Here is a 15509-nt window from a genome sequence, read left to right as displayed (position 1 = left end):
CATGTTTAAAGTAATCTTCATTTTGACTAATTATAGAAATATTTCATAAATGCTTTAACCAAAGAATAAGTAAATAATGCACTTGCCATAGCTAGTAAGGTCAAAAATACAATTGGTTTATCTAATATATACTAACAACTAGAGCAACATGTACAAACTGCTGGAGATACTCAGCAAGTCAGACAGCATCTATGAGGGGAGTTAGCAGTCAACATTTTGGATCAAGACCCTTCTAACTTTTGGTAATTTTTCCCCCTCACCCCTCACCCTTCTCTCTTTTTTCATTTTCCATTCTGGTCTCCTCTCTCCCCTCCTTTTCTCATCCACCTATCTCCTCCCTCAGATGCCCCTCCTTCCCTTTATTCCATGGACCACTCTCCTGCCTATAGATTCTTTCTCCAGCCCTTACCTCTTCCACATATCACCTCCTAGCTTCCTATTTCATTCCCCTACGCCACCCACCCACCCACCCACCTATCTTCCCCCTCACCTGGTTTCACCAGCCACCTTCTTATTCTGGCTTCTGCCCCTTCCTTTACGGTCTTGATAAAGAGTTTTGGTCTGAAACGTTGACGGTTTATTCCCTTCCATAGATGCTACCTGACCTGCAGAGTTCCTCCAGCATTGTGTGCGTATTGTTCAAGGTTTCCAGCATTTTCAGAATCTCGTGTGTTACTAATAACAAGACTTTTTCTTTTGTTTTGAAAATTGACAAAAATTTGATTTTCTTTTAAATGGTGTCTTTCTTGTCTGCATAAAGAAGGTGGAAGTGTGGCAATGGCAACTTTGTGGCTACATTTACCTATCTTTTTCATTATCCTACTGTTGTTGAAAGATAATATCAACATTGCTGCATCTTGTTCATTCTGGGAAATGCAATTCTTTTTTTTTGCTTCTACCAACAGTGTCTTTTACGAAATAAAATTTAGAGCGTTCTATCTAAATAAAATCTATCTGTTTAGATTTTGGTATTGGTTATTGTTGAAATGTTTATTTTGCATGAAGTATTAAAGAACTTTTGCTCCATTCTCCACATCTCTTGTTAGGGCGATGTAGGACTTGCCATGGGAAAACTCTATGGAAATGATTTCAGCCAAACTACAATCTCTCGTTTTGAAGCCTTGAACCTCAGCTTTAAGAACATGTGCAAGCTCAAACCATTGCTTGAAAAGTGGTTGAATGATGCAGGTTTGAGAGCTTTTCCCTGTTTCTGTCTTGAGGGAGGCTGGAGAGGAAATTGCTGATGCCATTGTGGGGATGTGTTTGCTTCATTGGTAGACACTGAGGTGGTGATCCCAAAGATTACTCATGTAGTTTCATTGTTTAAAATGTGTTGAAAGAACAAACTAAGGAACAACGGGCCAGTCAGCCTGACGTCAGAAGTGGGGAAATCACAGCGGGAAATTCTGACGGAAAGGATCTACCAACATTTGGATAGGGTTTGATTAGGAGGAGTCAGCATGGCTTTGTGCCTGGGAAGTCATGCTTGATGAATCTTTTAAAGTTCTTTGAAGAAGCAACCAAAAAGATAGATGAGGGGAGAGTAGTGGATGCTTTCTGTTTAGACTTTAGCAAGGCCTTTGACAAGGTCTGAGATGTAAGTTGTTCTGGAAAGTTCAGTTCCATGACATCAAGGGATCTAACTGGGTTGGGTGGATAAAAAATTGTTCAGAGGTAGAAGTTAGAGGGTGTGATGGAAGGTTTCTCTGGATGGAGCCTGGTGACTGGTGGTATGCTGCAAGGCTCTGTGTTGGAACCCTAGTTATTTATTACTTGCATAAATTATTTGGATACAAGTGCATGAGGCTTGATCAGTAAATTTCAGGACATGAAATTAAGAGTCATTGTTGATGGTGAAGAAAGTTATCACAGATTGCAAAAAGATCTTGATCTGCTAGGGAAGTGAGCCAATGGATTTCCATACATTTAAAGGTAAAGATGCATTCGAAATCAAAATAATGTAGGACTCTAGGTGTGGAACAGAGGGACTTGGGAGTGCAAGTATGTAGTTGGTTGAAAGTGATATTGTAGGATGGTTGGGGAAAAAGGGTTTACTTTAGTATGCTGGCCTTCATCAGTCATTGTGTTACGTAGAAGAATTAGGATATTATGTTGGAGTTACAGTATATTAAGTCATTGGTGAGTACAGTTTGGGTGACCCTGTTATTGGATATAGTTAAACTGGAAAAAGTGCAGAGAAGATGCACTTGGATAGGTATATGGAGGGTTGTGGCTCACAATGCAGGGAATTGGGACCAGGTGGGTGGTCACCATGTCAGCTTTGGCTGGTTGGGCCAACGAGATGCCTGTGCTGTAGCTGTAGCTGTTTGTAACTCTAAATGAAAATAGTTTTTATTCTTGATTTGTTTACAGAACATTTAGGGGCATGGATGGGAATGTTGTTAGAACAGAATCTTTTAATATATTATTTCCACATAATGTTGAAAGATTACTTTGAGTTAATATCTGGATCTTGTGTGTCTCAGTAACAGGATTTTCTTGGCAGCATAAGAATGTTGGGGAGAATCTGCGTAAAAGTTAAAAGTTTCGTAAACCCTTGCGAGACGACAATATATCTAGTGACTTGAGATTCCAGTCAAAGGCAGCATGCTTTTGATGCTCTTGAATGATGCTCTTGTGGTCCGGTAGTATATTGCAACTTTGAAAGCTACTTTTTAATTTTAGCAACCTCAGCAGAAGTGTGGTATTAAAAATGTGAATTTCTGAAGGAATTTGGGCTTTTTAAAATATATAAACATGCCTTTGCATTTCTGGCATCCTAGTGATCACATTAAAGCAAATATAACTGTATGGCTGTGATATTTGCATAGTTTTCATTGATCTTTTACTTGAGACGTGTCATGACTTGGCCTGGGATAGAACTTTCCTCACAAGTTAACTGAATACCATACACTGCAATTCATAATAACAGTGACAATTTTTTTTGAATAGTGGGTTACAAGTTTTATGCAGCCAATTGATTTACATCATTTATAACAGTCCTATCAGTATGCAAACAGTTGGGAATAGGAATCTCTTGGAAATTAAACAAAAGATATTAAATTGCCAGTGAACGTATTGTTCCATCAAAACCATTGGTAAATGTAAGAGCTTAAAGTCAGTACGCACACAACTACAGTTCTGTCTCCATGCCTCACATATGCGGTGAAATCTTTCCCCTAGATTTCTCTGTTAAATGTTCTTCCCTAAAATGTGGCTAGGATTGGAAACAATTGCAGCTAGTAGCATTGTATTTAAATTTAGTTGAATTGCCTGGCTTTTCTACTCTCAAAGGTATTATTAACCATAAAACCATAAGACATAGGAGCAGAATTCAGCCATTTGCACCATCGAGTGTGCTCTGCAATTTCACCACTGCTGATTTATTATTCTCCCTCTCAACCCCCATTCTTCTGCCTTCTCCCTGCAGCCTTTAGCATCCTGACTAATCAAGAACCTATCAATTTCCAGTGACTTGGCCTGAACAACCGTCTGTGGCAATGAATTCCACAGAATTAACACTCTCTGGCTAAAGAAATTCCTCCTCATCACAGTGTTTAATTGGGCCCCCTTCTATTATGAGACTGTGCCCTCTGGTGCAGGGAAATATCGCCCACTATGGGAAATACCTTTGCCACAACCACCTATCTAGGCCTTTTGATATTTGATAAGTTTCAATGAAATCCACCCTCATTCTTCTGAACTCCAGAGAGTACAGGTCCAGAGCCAGTACATGCTTGTCATATGTTAAGACTTTAATTTCCAGAATAATTTTCGTGAACCTCCTCTGGACCTTCTCCAATGCCAGCACATCCTTCCTTAAATGTTGGGCCCAAAACTGCTTATAATATTCCGAATATAGTCTGCCCAAAATCATATAAAGCTTCAGCATTACATTCTTGTTTTTACATTACAGTCCTAGGGAAAGAAATGCTAACATTGCATTTGTTTTCCTTACTACTAACTCAACTTGCAAGTTATTTTTTTGGGGAATCCCACACTAAGGCTCCCATGTCAATCATGTCACTGGCGAACAGATTATTGATAGGCATTCTCTGATGGCGTCGTAGGTGCTGTCTTTGATGTTTGAACGTAGGGTGATAATTTTTGAATTGGTTTTGTCTTGCTGGGTATTCTATGCCATTTTCTATTTTGTTTAATAGAGCTCCTGGAACATTTTGGTTAAAAATGCAGCCAACTCCAGAGAAGAACATTAAGTCTTTAGCCAAGATGTTGTAGTAATGTCTGTATCCAGAATGCTCCTCTATTTCTGATTATCACATGGAATCATTAGAGTCATATGATGACTGGCTTTGGTAATACTAAACCCTCAGGCTGTGGAAGATATTTAATTGGCACTCAATTTCAGCTAAGAGTGACTTTCGACTTTTCATCCATGTCATTTAAAAGGTAGTGTTGTTCACAAAGTTTCTTCATTAGGTCTTTAATTGCTTATGACCAATGGGGACTGGATTTTGGCAGGACAGCATAGCTGAGAACTGATTCAGTCATTTGAAGTTTTGCTTTACTCTCACATGGACACTGCTTTTGGACAATGCTAGAGTCGGTTATCAAACAGCACATTTGGAAAGAGGTGAAATCATCGGACAAAGTCAGCATGGATTTGTGAAAGGAAAATCATGTCTGACGAATTTTATAGAAATTTTTGAAGATGTAACTAGTAGAGTGGATAGGGGAGAACCAGTGGATGTGGTATATTTAGATTTTCAAAAGGCTTTTGACAAGGTCCCACACAGGATATTAGTGTGAAAACTTAAAGCACACGGTATTGGGGGTATGGTATTGATGCAGATTGAGAATTGGTTGGCAGACAGGAAGCAAAGAGTGGGAATAAACGGGACCTTTTCAGAATGGCAGGCAGTGACTAGTGGGGTACCGCAAGGCTCAGTGCTGGGACCCCAGTTGTTTACAATATATATTAATGATTTAGATGAAGGAATTAAATGCAGCATCTCCAAGTTTGCGGATGACACGATGCTGGGTGGCAGTGTTAGCTGTGAGGAAGATGCTAAGAGGATGCAGGGTGACTTGGATAGGTTAGGTGAGTGGGCAAATTCATGGCGGATGCAATTTAATGTGGATAAATGTGAGGTTATCCACTTTGGTTGCAAGAACAGGAAAACAGATTATTATCTGAATGGTGGTGGATTAGGAAACGGGGAGATGCAACGAGACCTGTGTGTCATTGTACACCAGTCATTGAAGGTGGGCATGCAGGTATAGCAGGCAGTGAAAAAGGCAAATGGTATGTTGGCATTCATAGCAAAAGGATTTGAGTACAGGAGTAGGGAGATTCTACTGCAGTTGTACAAGACCTTGGTGAGACCACACCTAGAGTATTGTGAGCAGTTTTGGTCCCCTAATCTGAGGAAAGACATTCTTGCCATAGAGGGAGTAGAAAGAAGGTTAACCAGATTGATTCCTGAGATGGCAGGACTTTCATATGAAGAAGGACTGGATCGACTAGGCTTATACTCACTGGAATTTAGAAGATTGAGGGGGGATCTTGTTGAAATGTATAAAATTCTAAAGGGATTGGACAGGCTAGATGCAAGAAAATTGTTTCTGATATTGGGGAAGTCCAGAACGCAGAGTCACAGTTTAAGGATAAAGGGGAAGCCTTTTAGGACTGAGATGAGGAAAAACTTCTTCACACAGAGAGTGGTGAATCTGTGGAATTCTCTGCCACAGGAAACAGTTGAGGCCGGTTCATTGGCTATATTTAAGAGGAAGTTAGATATGGCCCTTGTGGCTAAAGGGATCAGGGGGTTTGGAGAGAAGACAGGTACAGGGTTCTGAGTTGGATGATCAGCCATGATCATACTGAATGGCGGTGCAGGCTCGAAGGGCCGAATGGCCTACTCCTGCACCTATTTTCTATGTTTCTCTGTTTTGCAAGTATGGAATCTAATATTATAGATCATCCTTCTGCAGTGTACGAAACTTCTGTTTGGTCACATTTGGAGTATTGTGTATCATTTTGGTCGCCACAGTAGGAAGGATGTGAGACTTTGAAGAAAGTACAGATGAGGTTGCCTGGATTGGATTGTATTAGCAATAAAGAGCAAACAACTAGAATCGTGTTCTCTGGAGGGCTGGAGACTGAAGGGTGAACAGATGGAAATAGATTATGAGAGGTATGGAGAATTTTTCTTTTGCGGAAATGTTGGGTGGCACAATGTCCATCATTCAACCAGCTGTGTATGCATTTATCCTTAATGTCGCCCAAGTTGTACTGAAAGGACCACAAAACATCTGCTGAGTGCCCTGAAATTACAACTCAAGACAAGCAAAACTGATTTTTTTTTTTTCCGTTTTCAAGAAAATACTACATCATTTTAAAGTATTTGAGCATTCCTGCATAACAGTCTGAGGGATTGATCAATTTGGGACTGAAGTATAGGGAATACAAATCATTTAAATTTATGGATATGATCATTAAATTTCCATAGAATTGCAGAAATATTTGAATGAAATGATCGAATGGATTGAAATCTTTTTTCAGTTTGATTTCCTTTTGTTCAATATTGTTTTTGCTTTTGACAGAAAATTTGTCAGTGGACTCTACACTGTCAAACCCCAGTTCCCTGGCTTCTCCAGGTCTGGGAATCGAAGGGCTGAGCCGCAGGAGAAAGAAACGCACCAGCATAGAGACCAATGTTCGAGTGGCCTTAGAAAAGAGTTTCCTGGAGGTCAGTCACCAGAAATGAGATTCTCAGTGATAAAGAAAACATTTCAAAATTTGGGGCTGTTAACTTGCTGACCACAGCTGCTTGTCAAAATATGCTTACTTACCAAGTTGAATTTATTTTCTTAATTTGATAGCATTAACTGTTTTTGCTGTTGACCTGTGCTTAATAATAAGGTGATGCCTTATTTATGAAGATACTCCTCATTGATTTTATAAATACTTATATGGAAAATAGACAATTGCTTTATCTTTGTACGCCAATGAGATACCAAACCATAAAATTGACTGCGTCTAAGCATTATCTAAGATCAATTAAGTACTTAATTTTAACTATACTGTGAATACCCTTCATCTTTAAGGCCCCATTCATGTATGAAAGAACTGATGTACACTTCTTTCCTGTTCATGAGAAAAATGAATTTAATTTATTAGTTTTCTTTGGTCTGTCTAGTTTTTACTAAGAGGTGACGTTAATTTTGAACGAATAAAAGAGAAAAAAATCAGGAAATTCCAATGATGAATAAATAATATCAATTGTTCAGTAATTTAAAAATGCAATTAATTGTAGCTTGTAATATTAAATGGTAATAGAATATTATATTTTAAATGGTGTAACACCATGTTTTACCTTTTTGAAAAGTATGGTACTGTTTTTTAAAAAGAGAGCTTTGCTTTTGTAACTTATGATATGTCAGATTCTCATCTACTTGTTGAATTCCCTCCTTTGGACTGGCCCTCCCTTTTTTTTTTAAACCACCACCAATTTTATAACTCTCCAGTTCTATTACTTTGTATTCTTCCAACTCTAGACTCTTACATAAAACGGTAAAATACTGTTGTTCTCATCTTGTGCTGATCTTGATGCCAATTTGTATTAAGTACTGTGTATCATCTCTATCTCTCCTTTATTTTCATATGTCTACCTAAAAGCCCCTTATATCACTCCCACCCCCACCCCCCAAAGGAAAAAGAAAACACTTTCTTGCTGCTTCCACTACTGTCCCTGGTAATCTATTCAAGAGGTCTATCACTATTTGTGTGTGGAGGGGGTGGAAACACTTGCCTTTCATATTCCTTTACATTCTTCCCCCCCCCCCCCCCCCCAAAGTGTGTTCTCTGATGTTTGACATTTCTACTCCGGAGAGGAGACTCTGACTGTATATTGATCCCTCCATCCCTCCCATAATTTTAAATGCGTTTGTCAGGTCACCCCTTAGCCTTCAACACTAGAGAAAATGGTCTTTATAGCTCATACCCTCTAAACCAGGCAACATCTTGGTAAATCACTTCTGCACTCAAACCACAGTCTCTACATACTTCCTATAATGTGGCAGCAAAAAATGTACAAAATACTCCAAGTACAGTCTGACTAAAGCTTTATATATAACCGCAGCATGATTTTGTTACTGTTACTAATGAAAGGAAGCATACCTTCCGTGTCCCAATTTCCTTTGCTTCACTAGTGCTAACTGAAGTCACTGTTAAGTTAAGTTATCACCTGAAAATAGTTTATATTTGAATGAGATGCCATTAAGGGCTAATATCTGTGGAACAATGTATGGTCAAAAAATAAGGAGCAAATCTCGAGGAGCATCCTGATCTTTAGTCATTTTCCATGGAATTCAAACTACAGGAGTTTGAATCATGACACTATCTATACCACTGCATGTAGAGGGAGGGCACAAGTGGGCATCTACTAAAAATGTCAGGCCAGGAGCATAACCTATCAGCCACTACTTGGAATTACAGCTAGGCTTAGCACATATGAGGAATATCAGCTTCAGAGAGGTTGGAGAGAGAGGTAATATGGAGGAATTTGACACCAAGTAAGGAGTCATTGAACATGTTAAGAGTTTGATGGCAGTGAGGAGATCTGGATGACTGCCAGGGTTAGAAACCAGCATGCAAGACTTGGCCCTTGATTTGTTGCTTGATGTCATCTTCTCTGACAGATAATGACACGTTAGGCACTCAACATATTGTGCTCTTCACTCCTATGCCTCACCATTGTAGGTATAATGCTTGGCTCCATTTCATCTGGAGGGAGAAGGTGGGAGGACACAATTAAGTGGCCATATTATATTCCCTTGTCTGCAGTTGGTTTGTGCTCGATGTAAACAGCAAAGTTGAAGTGTTTGCTACTACTATGTGTCAGAGAGCTTTGTGCAATCTCAAATCAAGTTGGGTTCACTGCACTGAGTCAGCTCAGTTCCAGGCCATTACTGCCTGCGACAGATTGCTAGTTACCATTGCAATTGGTGTATAGGTTTTCGCAAATAAAACAAAGTGAGATGTTTGATGTTTAATGAACTCCAAAACCTAAACACAGAAATGTGCTAAAGCTCTTTAGATAAAAATGTCATTGCGACAGACCAGCCTGTGAAACCACAATTTATTGTTGTTGGTTGTGAATTATGTACTTTTCTCCCAATTACGTTACCCTACAAGTATTAGGTTGTTTTGTTAAAATCTACGCAGAAGAAATACGTTGTTTTGGAGGGATAGAAAGGTAGGCAGAGGGGGTGGTGTGGCTCTGCTGCTAAAGAATGGCATCAAATTTGAAGAAAGATGTGACATAGGATCAGAAGATGCTTAATCCTTGTGGATTGAGTTAAGAAACTGCAAGGGTTAAAGGACCCTGATGGCAGTTATATACAGGCCTCCCAACAGTAGCTGGGATGTGAACCACAGATTACAACAAGAAATAGAAAAGGCACATCAAAAGGGCAATATTATGATAGACATGGAGGATTTCAACATGCAGGTCAATTCGGAAAATCAGATTGGTAATGGATCTCTAGAGAGTGAGTTTGAATGCCTATGAGCCTTTAGAGCAGTTTGTCATTGAGCCGTCTAGGGGGATCAGCTATACTGGATTGGATGTTATGTAATGAACCAGAGGTGATTAGGGAGCTTAAGGTAAAAGAACCCTCAGGAGACAGTGATCACAATGTGGTTCAGTTCACTTTGAAATTTGATAGGCAGAAGGTAAAGTCTGATGGAGCAGTATTTCAGTGGAGTCAAATGCATTATAGTGGTATGAGACAGGAGTTGCCCAAAGTAAATTGGAAGTAGCTGATGGCAGGGGTGATAGTAGAGCAGCAGTGGTGTGAGTTTCTGGAAGAAGTGGGGAAGGTGCAGGATAGATATGTTCCAAAGTCAAAGAAATACTCAAGTGGCAAAATAGTATAACCATACTTGAGGTCAAAGATATTGTCAAAGCAAAAGAGAGGGCATGCAACAATACAAAAATTAGTGGTAAGACAGATAGGGAAGCTTTTAAAACTACAGAGAGCAACTAAAAGAGTCATTCGGAGGGAAAAGAAGAAATATGAAAGCAAGCTAGCAAACAATATCAAAGTGGATAGTAAAAGCTTCAAGTGTGTAAAAAAGGAAATGAAAGAGAGATGAGAGTGAATATAGGACTACTAGAAAATGAGGCTGAAGAAATAACAACAGGGGATAAGGAGACGTCAGATGAACTAAATGAGTACTTTGCATTAGTCTTTGCTGTGGAAGAAAATAGCAGTGTACCAGATGTTGAACGGTTCGAGGAAAGAAAAGTGAGTGTAGTCACTATTTCAAGGGAGAAGGTGCTCAAAAAGCTGAAAGACCCAAGGGTACATAAGTCACCTGGACCAGATGAATTGCACCCTAGGGTTCTGAAAGAGTTAGTAGTAGAGATTGTGGAGGCATTAGTAAAGATCCTTCAAAAATCATTGGACTGTGGCATGGTTCCAGAGGACAGGAAAATTGCTAATATGACTCCACCCTTTAAGAAAGGAGGAAGACAGCAGAAAGAAAGTTATAGACCAGTTAGCCTGACCTCAGTGGTTCTGAAGATGTAGAGTCCATTTGTTAAGGATGAGGTTATGGAGTACTTGGTGATACAGGACAAGATAGGACAAAGTCAGCATGGAAAATCTTGCCTGACAAACCTGTTGAAATTTTTGGAGGAGATTGCATGTAGGATAGATAAAGGGGATGCAGTGGATGTTGTATATTTGGACTTTCAGAAGGTGCCACACATGAGACTGCTTACCAAGTTAAGAGTTCATGGTATTACAGAAAAGTTACTGGCATGGTTAGAGCATTGGCTGACTGATAGGAGGCAGTACGCGGGAATAAAAGGAACCTTTTCTAGTTGGCTGCCAGTGACTAGTGGTGTTTCACAGGGGTCGGTATTGGGACTGCTCCGTTTTACGCTGTATATCAGTGATTTAGTTAATGGAATAGATGGCTTTGTTGCCAAGTTTCCAATGATACAAAGATTGGTGCAGGGACAGGTAGTGATGAGGAATCGGGTAGGCTGCAGAAGGACTTAGACAAATTAGGAGAATGGGCAAGAAAGTGGCAAATGGAATACAATTTTTGAAAATGCATGGTCATGCACTTTGGTACAAGAAGTAAATGAGCAGACTATTTGACAAATGGGGAGAAAATTTAAAAATCTGAGATGCAAAGAGACCTGGGAGTCCTTGTTCCGGAACAGTCGAAATGTTAACTTGCAGGTGGAGTCCGTGGTGAGGAAGGCAGATGCAATGTTAGCATTCATTTCAAGAGGTCTAGCATACAAAAGTACGGTTGTGGTGCTGAGGCTTTATTAGGCACCAGCGAGGTCTCACCTTGAATATTGTGAACAGTTCTGGGCTTCTTATCTAAAAAGATGTGCTGGCATTGTAACGGATTCAGAGGAGGTTCACAAGGATGAATTGGGAATGAAAGGGTTATTGTATAAGGAACGTCTGATAGCTTTGGGTCTGTACTTGCTGGAATTTAGAAGGATGAAGGGAGATCTCATTGAAACCCTTCGAATGTTGAAAGGCCTGGACAAGGTAGATGTGGAAAGGATGTTTCCCATGGTGGGGGAGTCGAGGACAAGAGGGCACAGCCTCAGGAAAGGAGCGTTCACTTAAAACAGGGAAATTTCTTTAGTCGGGCTGGTGAAATTGTGGAATTTATTATCAGAGGCAGCTGTGGAGGCCATGTTGTTGGATGTATTTAAGGTTGAGATTGATAGGTTCCTGATTGGACATTGCATCAAAGGTTATGGGGAGAAGGCGGGGGAGTGGGGCTGAGGAAAAGAAAGCATCAGCCATGATTTAATGGTGGAACAGACTCATTGGGCCAAATGGTCTAATTCTGCTCCTATGTTTTATGATGAGAATTTAACTTTTCTAAGCTGTTTTTCTGTGTTCTGTTCAAATAACATTTTAATGTAAGAAAATATCATTGATTGTTGTTGCTTTAATAACAGAAATATTAAACTGACAAAATTAATGGATGTAAATGAGACTGGAGTCAATGTAATCTATTTATTAGCATTTAGATGTTTGTGCTAATTAGTAACATTTTCTAATGAGAATTTGGTGAGCATTGAAGCTAGTGTTTCCCTTTGAAGTTTCCAAAATCAAATGAATAATGTGAAGAATTTTATTGATTTAAGTCAATATCTCCCTGCAGGAGCATATCCTACTTATTTAGTTAGGTATTTAGAATTTGGGTATGTATTGGCCAGAGTAGACTGAATATTATATTAAAAAAACAGTTGCTCAAGATACTTATACTTGAAAATTATGTAGATTTTGAGATTAGGGATCAAAGTTGTGCCTATTGTTTTAATATCTTTAGCAACATTGTGTCTATGTACTGAACACGTTAAAGAATTAGAAATTATGCTCCAAGTTCCGATTTTGCATCATGAGTTCAAATTACTTAATAATCCCATCCCTCCCCAGTCAGTGGACATTGTGCATCCACAAGGGATGGGAGCAATTGGATCTGCTAAAGGAAATGAGATTATATTATAGTGTACCAAATCAGGTAGTTGGGGCTTGTTAGCTATTGTTGGCAGCTCACCTAGAAGGAAAATTCTTCATCTCAAACCTGTGCTGCCTTACGGCTATACCCACTCATGGGGAAGGGTTTGGAATTAAACCCCGAGGGGAAGAATCCAGAGCTGGAGTCCCTACAGCGGTCCTATATTGAGTTCAATGCTGACTTGCAACTCCTGCGATGCTGCTGCTATCAAACTATATCGGTCTCTACCGTTCCTTTGAGTTTATCTGATGCGTGGAGAGAGGGAGCTTGCTCTCCATATCGTACAGCCCAGGCTTGCATATCTAGACAGGACACAATGTCCAGGGTAAACTCTGTCTGACAGAGGCCCTCACCTCACCAATGTATGATGCTCTTCATACACAGTTAATGTCTTAGGCTTCAGGGTTGACTGCACTTGGATTTTCTTGTCAAGCCTGATTTAAAAGTGCTAATTTGAATCCTAGTGATGTATAATGACGATAAATATTGGGCCTTTGTGCGTGTTAATTTTCAACATCTTTAAATTGATTCCCTTTTGAAAAGAACCAACCATTTTTATCCAGTCCAGATTTTTAACCAAGTATTTTTTGTGCAGTAGAGTTGAATTACTTCTGAAAGAATTATATTACTTCTAGACTAGTTTGGTGGTTCAGTTCTTTCAACCCCTTAGCCCATTTTTCATAATTTATTGAGAAAATTTCTTGTTGCTAGAATGTGGTGTATTGTAGGTAGATAGGATAATTGAAATTTATGATACATTTTTGTAAGGAGGAATGTATTAACTAAATAATTTCATTTATTAGATTGCTGTTGATCTATGGAGAAATCTTGGAGCATTGACTGGCATTAAATATGACCTGTCTTGTACAGTGTTTAAAATATAATTTAGATTTGTTCTGTGTCACCCGTTTGCAAGCAGCTGTGATTCTCATATTTCTACTGATTTCATTCCAAAATAGTTTCAAATTTGAAAATAAAACTGATTTCAAAGGAACAAGCCACATTGGATGCCACATGTAACAGCTGTTTATAAGGTGATAAGATGTGAATCAATGCCATTAGATATCTTTTAGAAATTTTAAGCTAATATAATTGTTTTTAAAAAAACTTAAATTGCCAGGCAATTCTACTAATTTTGCACCAAACTGCTGGGATTTTTCTCAAGGTGTTAAGAAATTTGGGACAACCTCAAAAATGCACTGGACCCTGTCTATTTTAATTCACAGGAGTTTTCCTGTCTGGTATTCCAGTTTAGCAAAATGAAGTACGAACTTATTGCAGTTTCCAAATACTTAAACTTGGATACATATCTGCAGTATCCCTGCAAATTTATGGAAGGGAATTGCTACGAGGATATAGGCAAAGTATTAGTTCTTTATTTTTTAATTATAATTTATTTTCACTGTTGTCTTATACCTTAATAATTCAATCTTATAAAATTTTCAGTGTTTTAATGCCATATGCATGTTTTGAGTGTCAGTTAGCAAATTCTAATGGAGCTTCCAGTTTTAGTGCTGTGGGCTTCTTTTGACTCATTGTAGCATTATGTTGATCAACCCGTTATTTGTGAAGCATCTTGCTAGTTTCGATCAGGACAGCTTCGGACAGGAAACTGATGCCAGTAGATTTAGAAGTAAGACTATACTTATAAGGTTTGCAACGTGCTTGAAGAAATCACGGTGGTTCTTGCTTAGTAAAAAAAGAAATCACTGTCATTATGTGCTATATATAGATAAAGAGACATTCATTCACATTTGTCGAAAAATCATTTTTGCAGAACCAAAAGCCTACCTCGGAGGAGATCATGATGATTGCTGATCAGCTGCAGATGGAAAAGGAAGTGATCAGAGTCTGGTTCTGTAACAGACGCCAGAAGGAGAAACGGATAAATCCTCCCAGCAGTAACAGTGGCTCTACCACTACCACCAAAACAAACTTTAACAATCCCACCTCCATGGTAGGAGAACATTTATAGATATAATCTAAATAATATGTTATAGTGTATCACTTACAATTAGTATAAAATTTAATTAGCAGAAGTCATTTATGCAACTTGGCCCAAGTAATGTATGCAAAGCCTTTGATGTACAGAAAATTGATATTTGGTGTAGTAGCATATTTATCAAACAATTGGTAAATCTCACTGAAATAGCTAGTGCCATTAGTTTAATATGTGTAAGAAAATAAAACAAGGTATGAAATGCAGGCAGTAATTTGTAAACAGAAATTAGAGTTACTTGTGAATATTTAGCATTTATTAATGTATTAAATTGTGGATAAAGTTTTGTTCAACTGGGTTGCCACCAAAGACAGTTGATCACATAGATTATTTCATTAGTTGCTGAATTGTGATAGATACTTAAGGAAATATCCACACGTGAAAAGCATTTACTGTTAATATTCACTCTGGGAATGTGTTATTGTCAAATCAAGAAGGTATTATCAATTGTCTGGTGAAGATGATGGCAGGGTATTGCCTTCATTGCTGTGCTCAGGACCTTTGCAATTAAAGCTAGCATATGTGGCTAAAATGTCATTGCTGTGGCAACTCGCTGTGGTGAGTTTAAAATAACGTTTGGGCAACAGTGTTTTTATGACAGTTTTGACCATTTTATGCAGTAGTTTCTGATGATGTGCTGTTGTAATAATTTCATGAGTTGCTTTGTGTAATCACAAATAGCTGATGACTCCAAGGTTTATAGTTTAGTTCTTTTGCTGTTATATTTTCCGATGCATTTTTTTTAAAAAAAACCTTTTTTGGAGTTAGTAGTGAATTCTGCAACCTTCCAAGTTGTTCTGTGTTTGTAAATTGCAATTAAATAATTGAATCTGCTGATGTCTGCAACAAATGTGCAAAAGGCAACAAACTGTGCAAATACAGAAAGAAAAGAAACAAAATAATAACAATAAATAAATAAAGCAAGCAATAAATACCGAGAGCATGAGATCAAGAGTCGTTTAAAATGAGTCCATAGTT

The 15509-nt window shown here is 38.6% G+C and overlaps 1 protein-coding gene across 10 annotated transcripts in view; it reads left to right on the top strand.

The window, feature by feature from the left end:
- pou2f1b (POU class 2 homeobox 1b) overlaps positions 1-15509 on the top strand; it is a 169787-nt gene that overhangs the window by 116070 nt on the left and 38208 nt on the right. For all 10 annotated transcript variants that reach the window (XM_059968475.1, XM_059968470.1, XM_059968474.1 and 7 more), the window contains 3 exons: positions 1047-1188; positions 6568-6713; positions 14310-14489. In XM_059968475.1, coding sequence (XP_059824458.1) covers positions 1047-1188; positions 6568-6713; positions 14310-14489 — 468 coding nt within the window. The remainder of the gene's footprint in view (positions 1-1046; positions 1189-6567; positions 6714-14309; positions 14490-15509) is intronic.

Source organism: Hypanus sabinus, chromosome 4 (assembly GCF_030144855.1).
Source record: "Hypanus sabinus isolate sHypSab1 chromosome 4, sHypSab1.hap1, whole genome shotgun sequence".
Lineage (NCBI taxonomy): Eukaryota > Metazoa > Chordata > Chondrichthyes > Myliobatiformes > Dasyatidae > Hypanus > Hypanus sabinus.
Note: the sequence above shows the minus strand (reverse complement) of the source record. Positions and strands in the feature narration are given on the sequence as shown.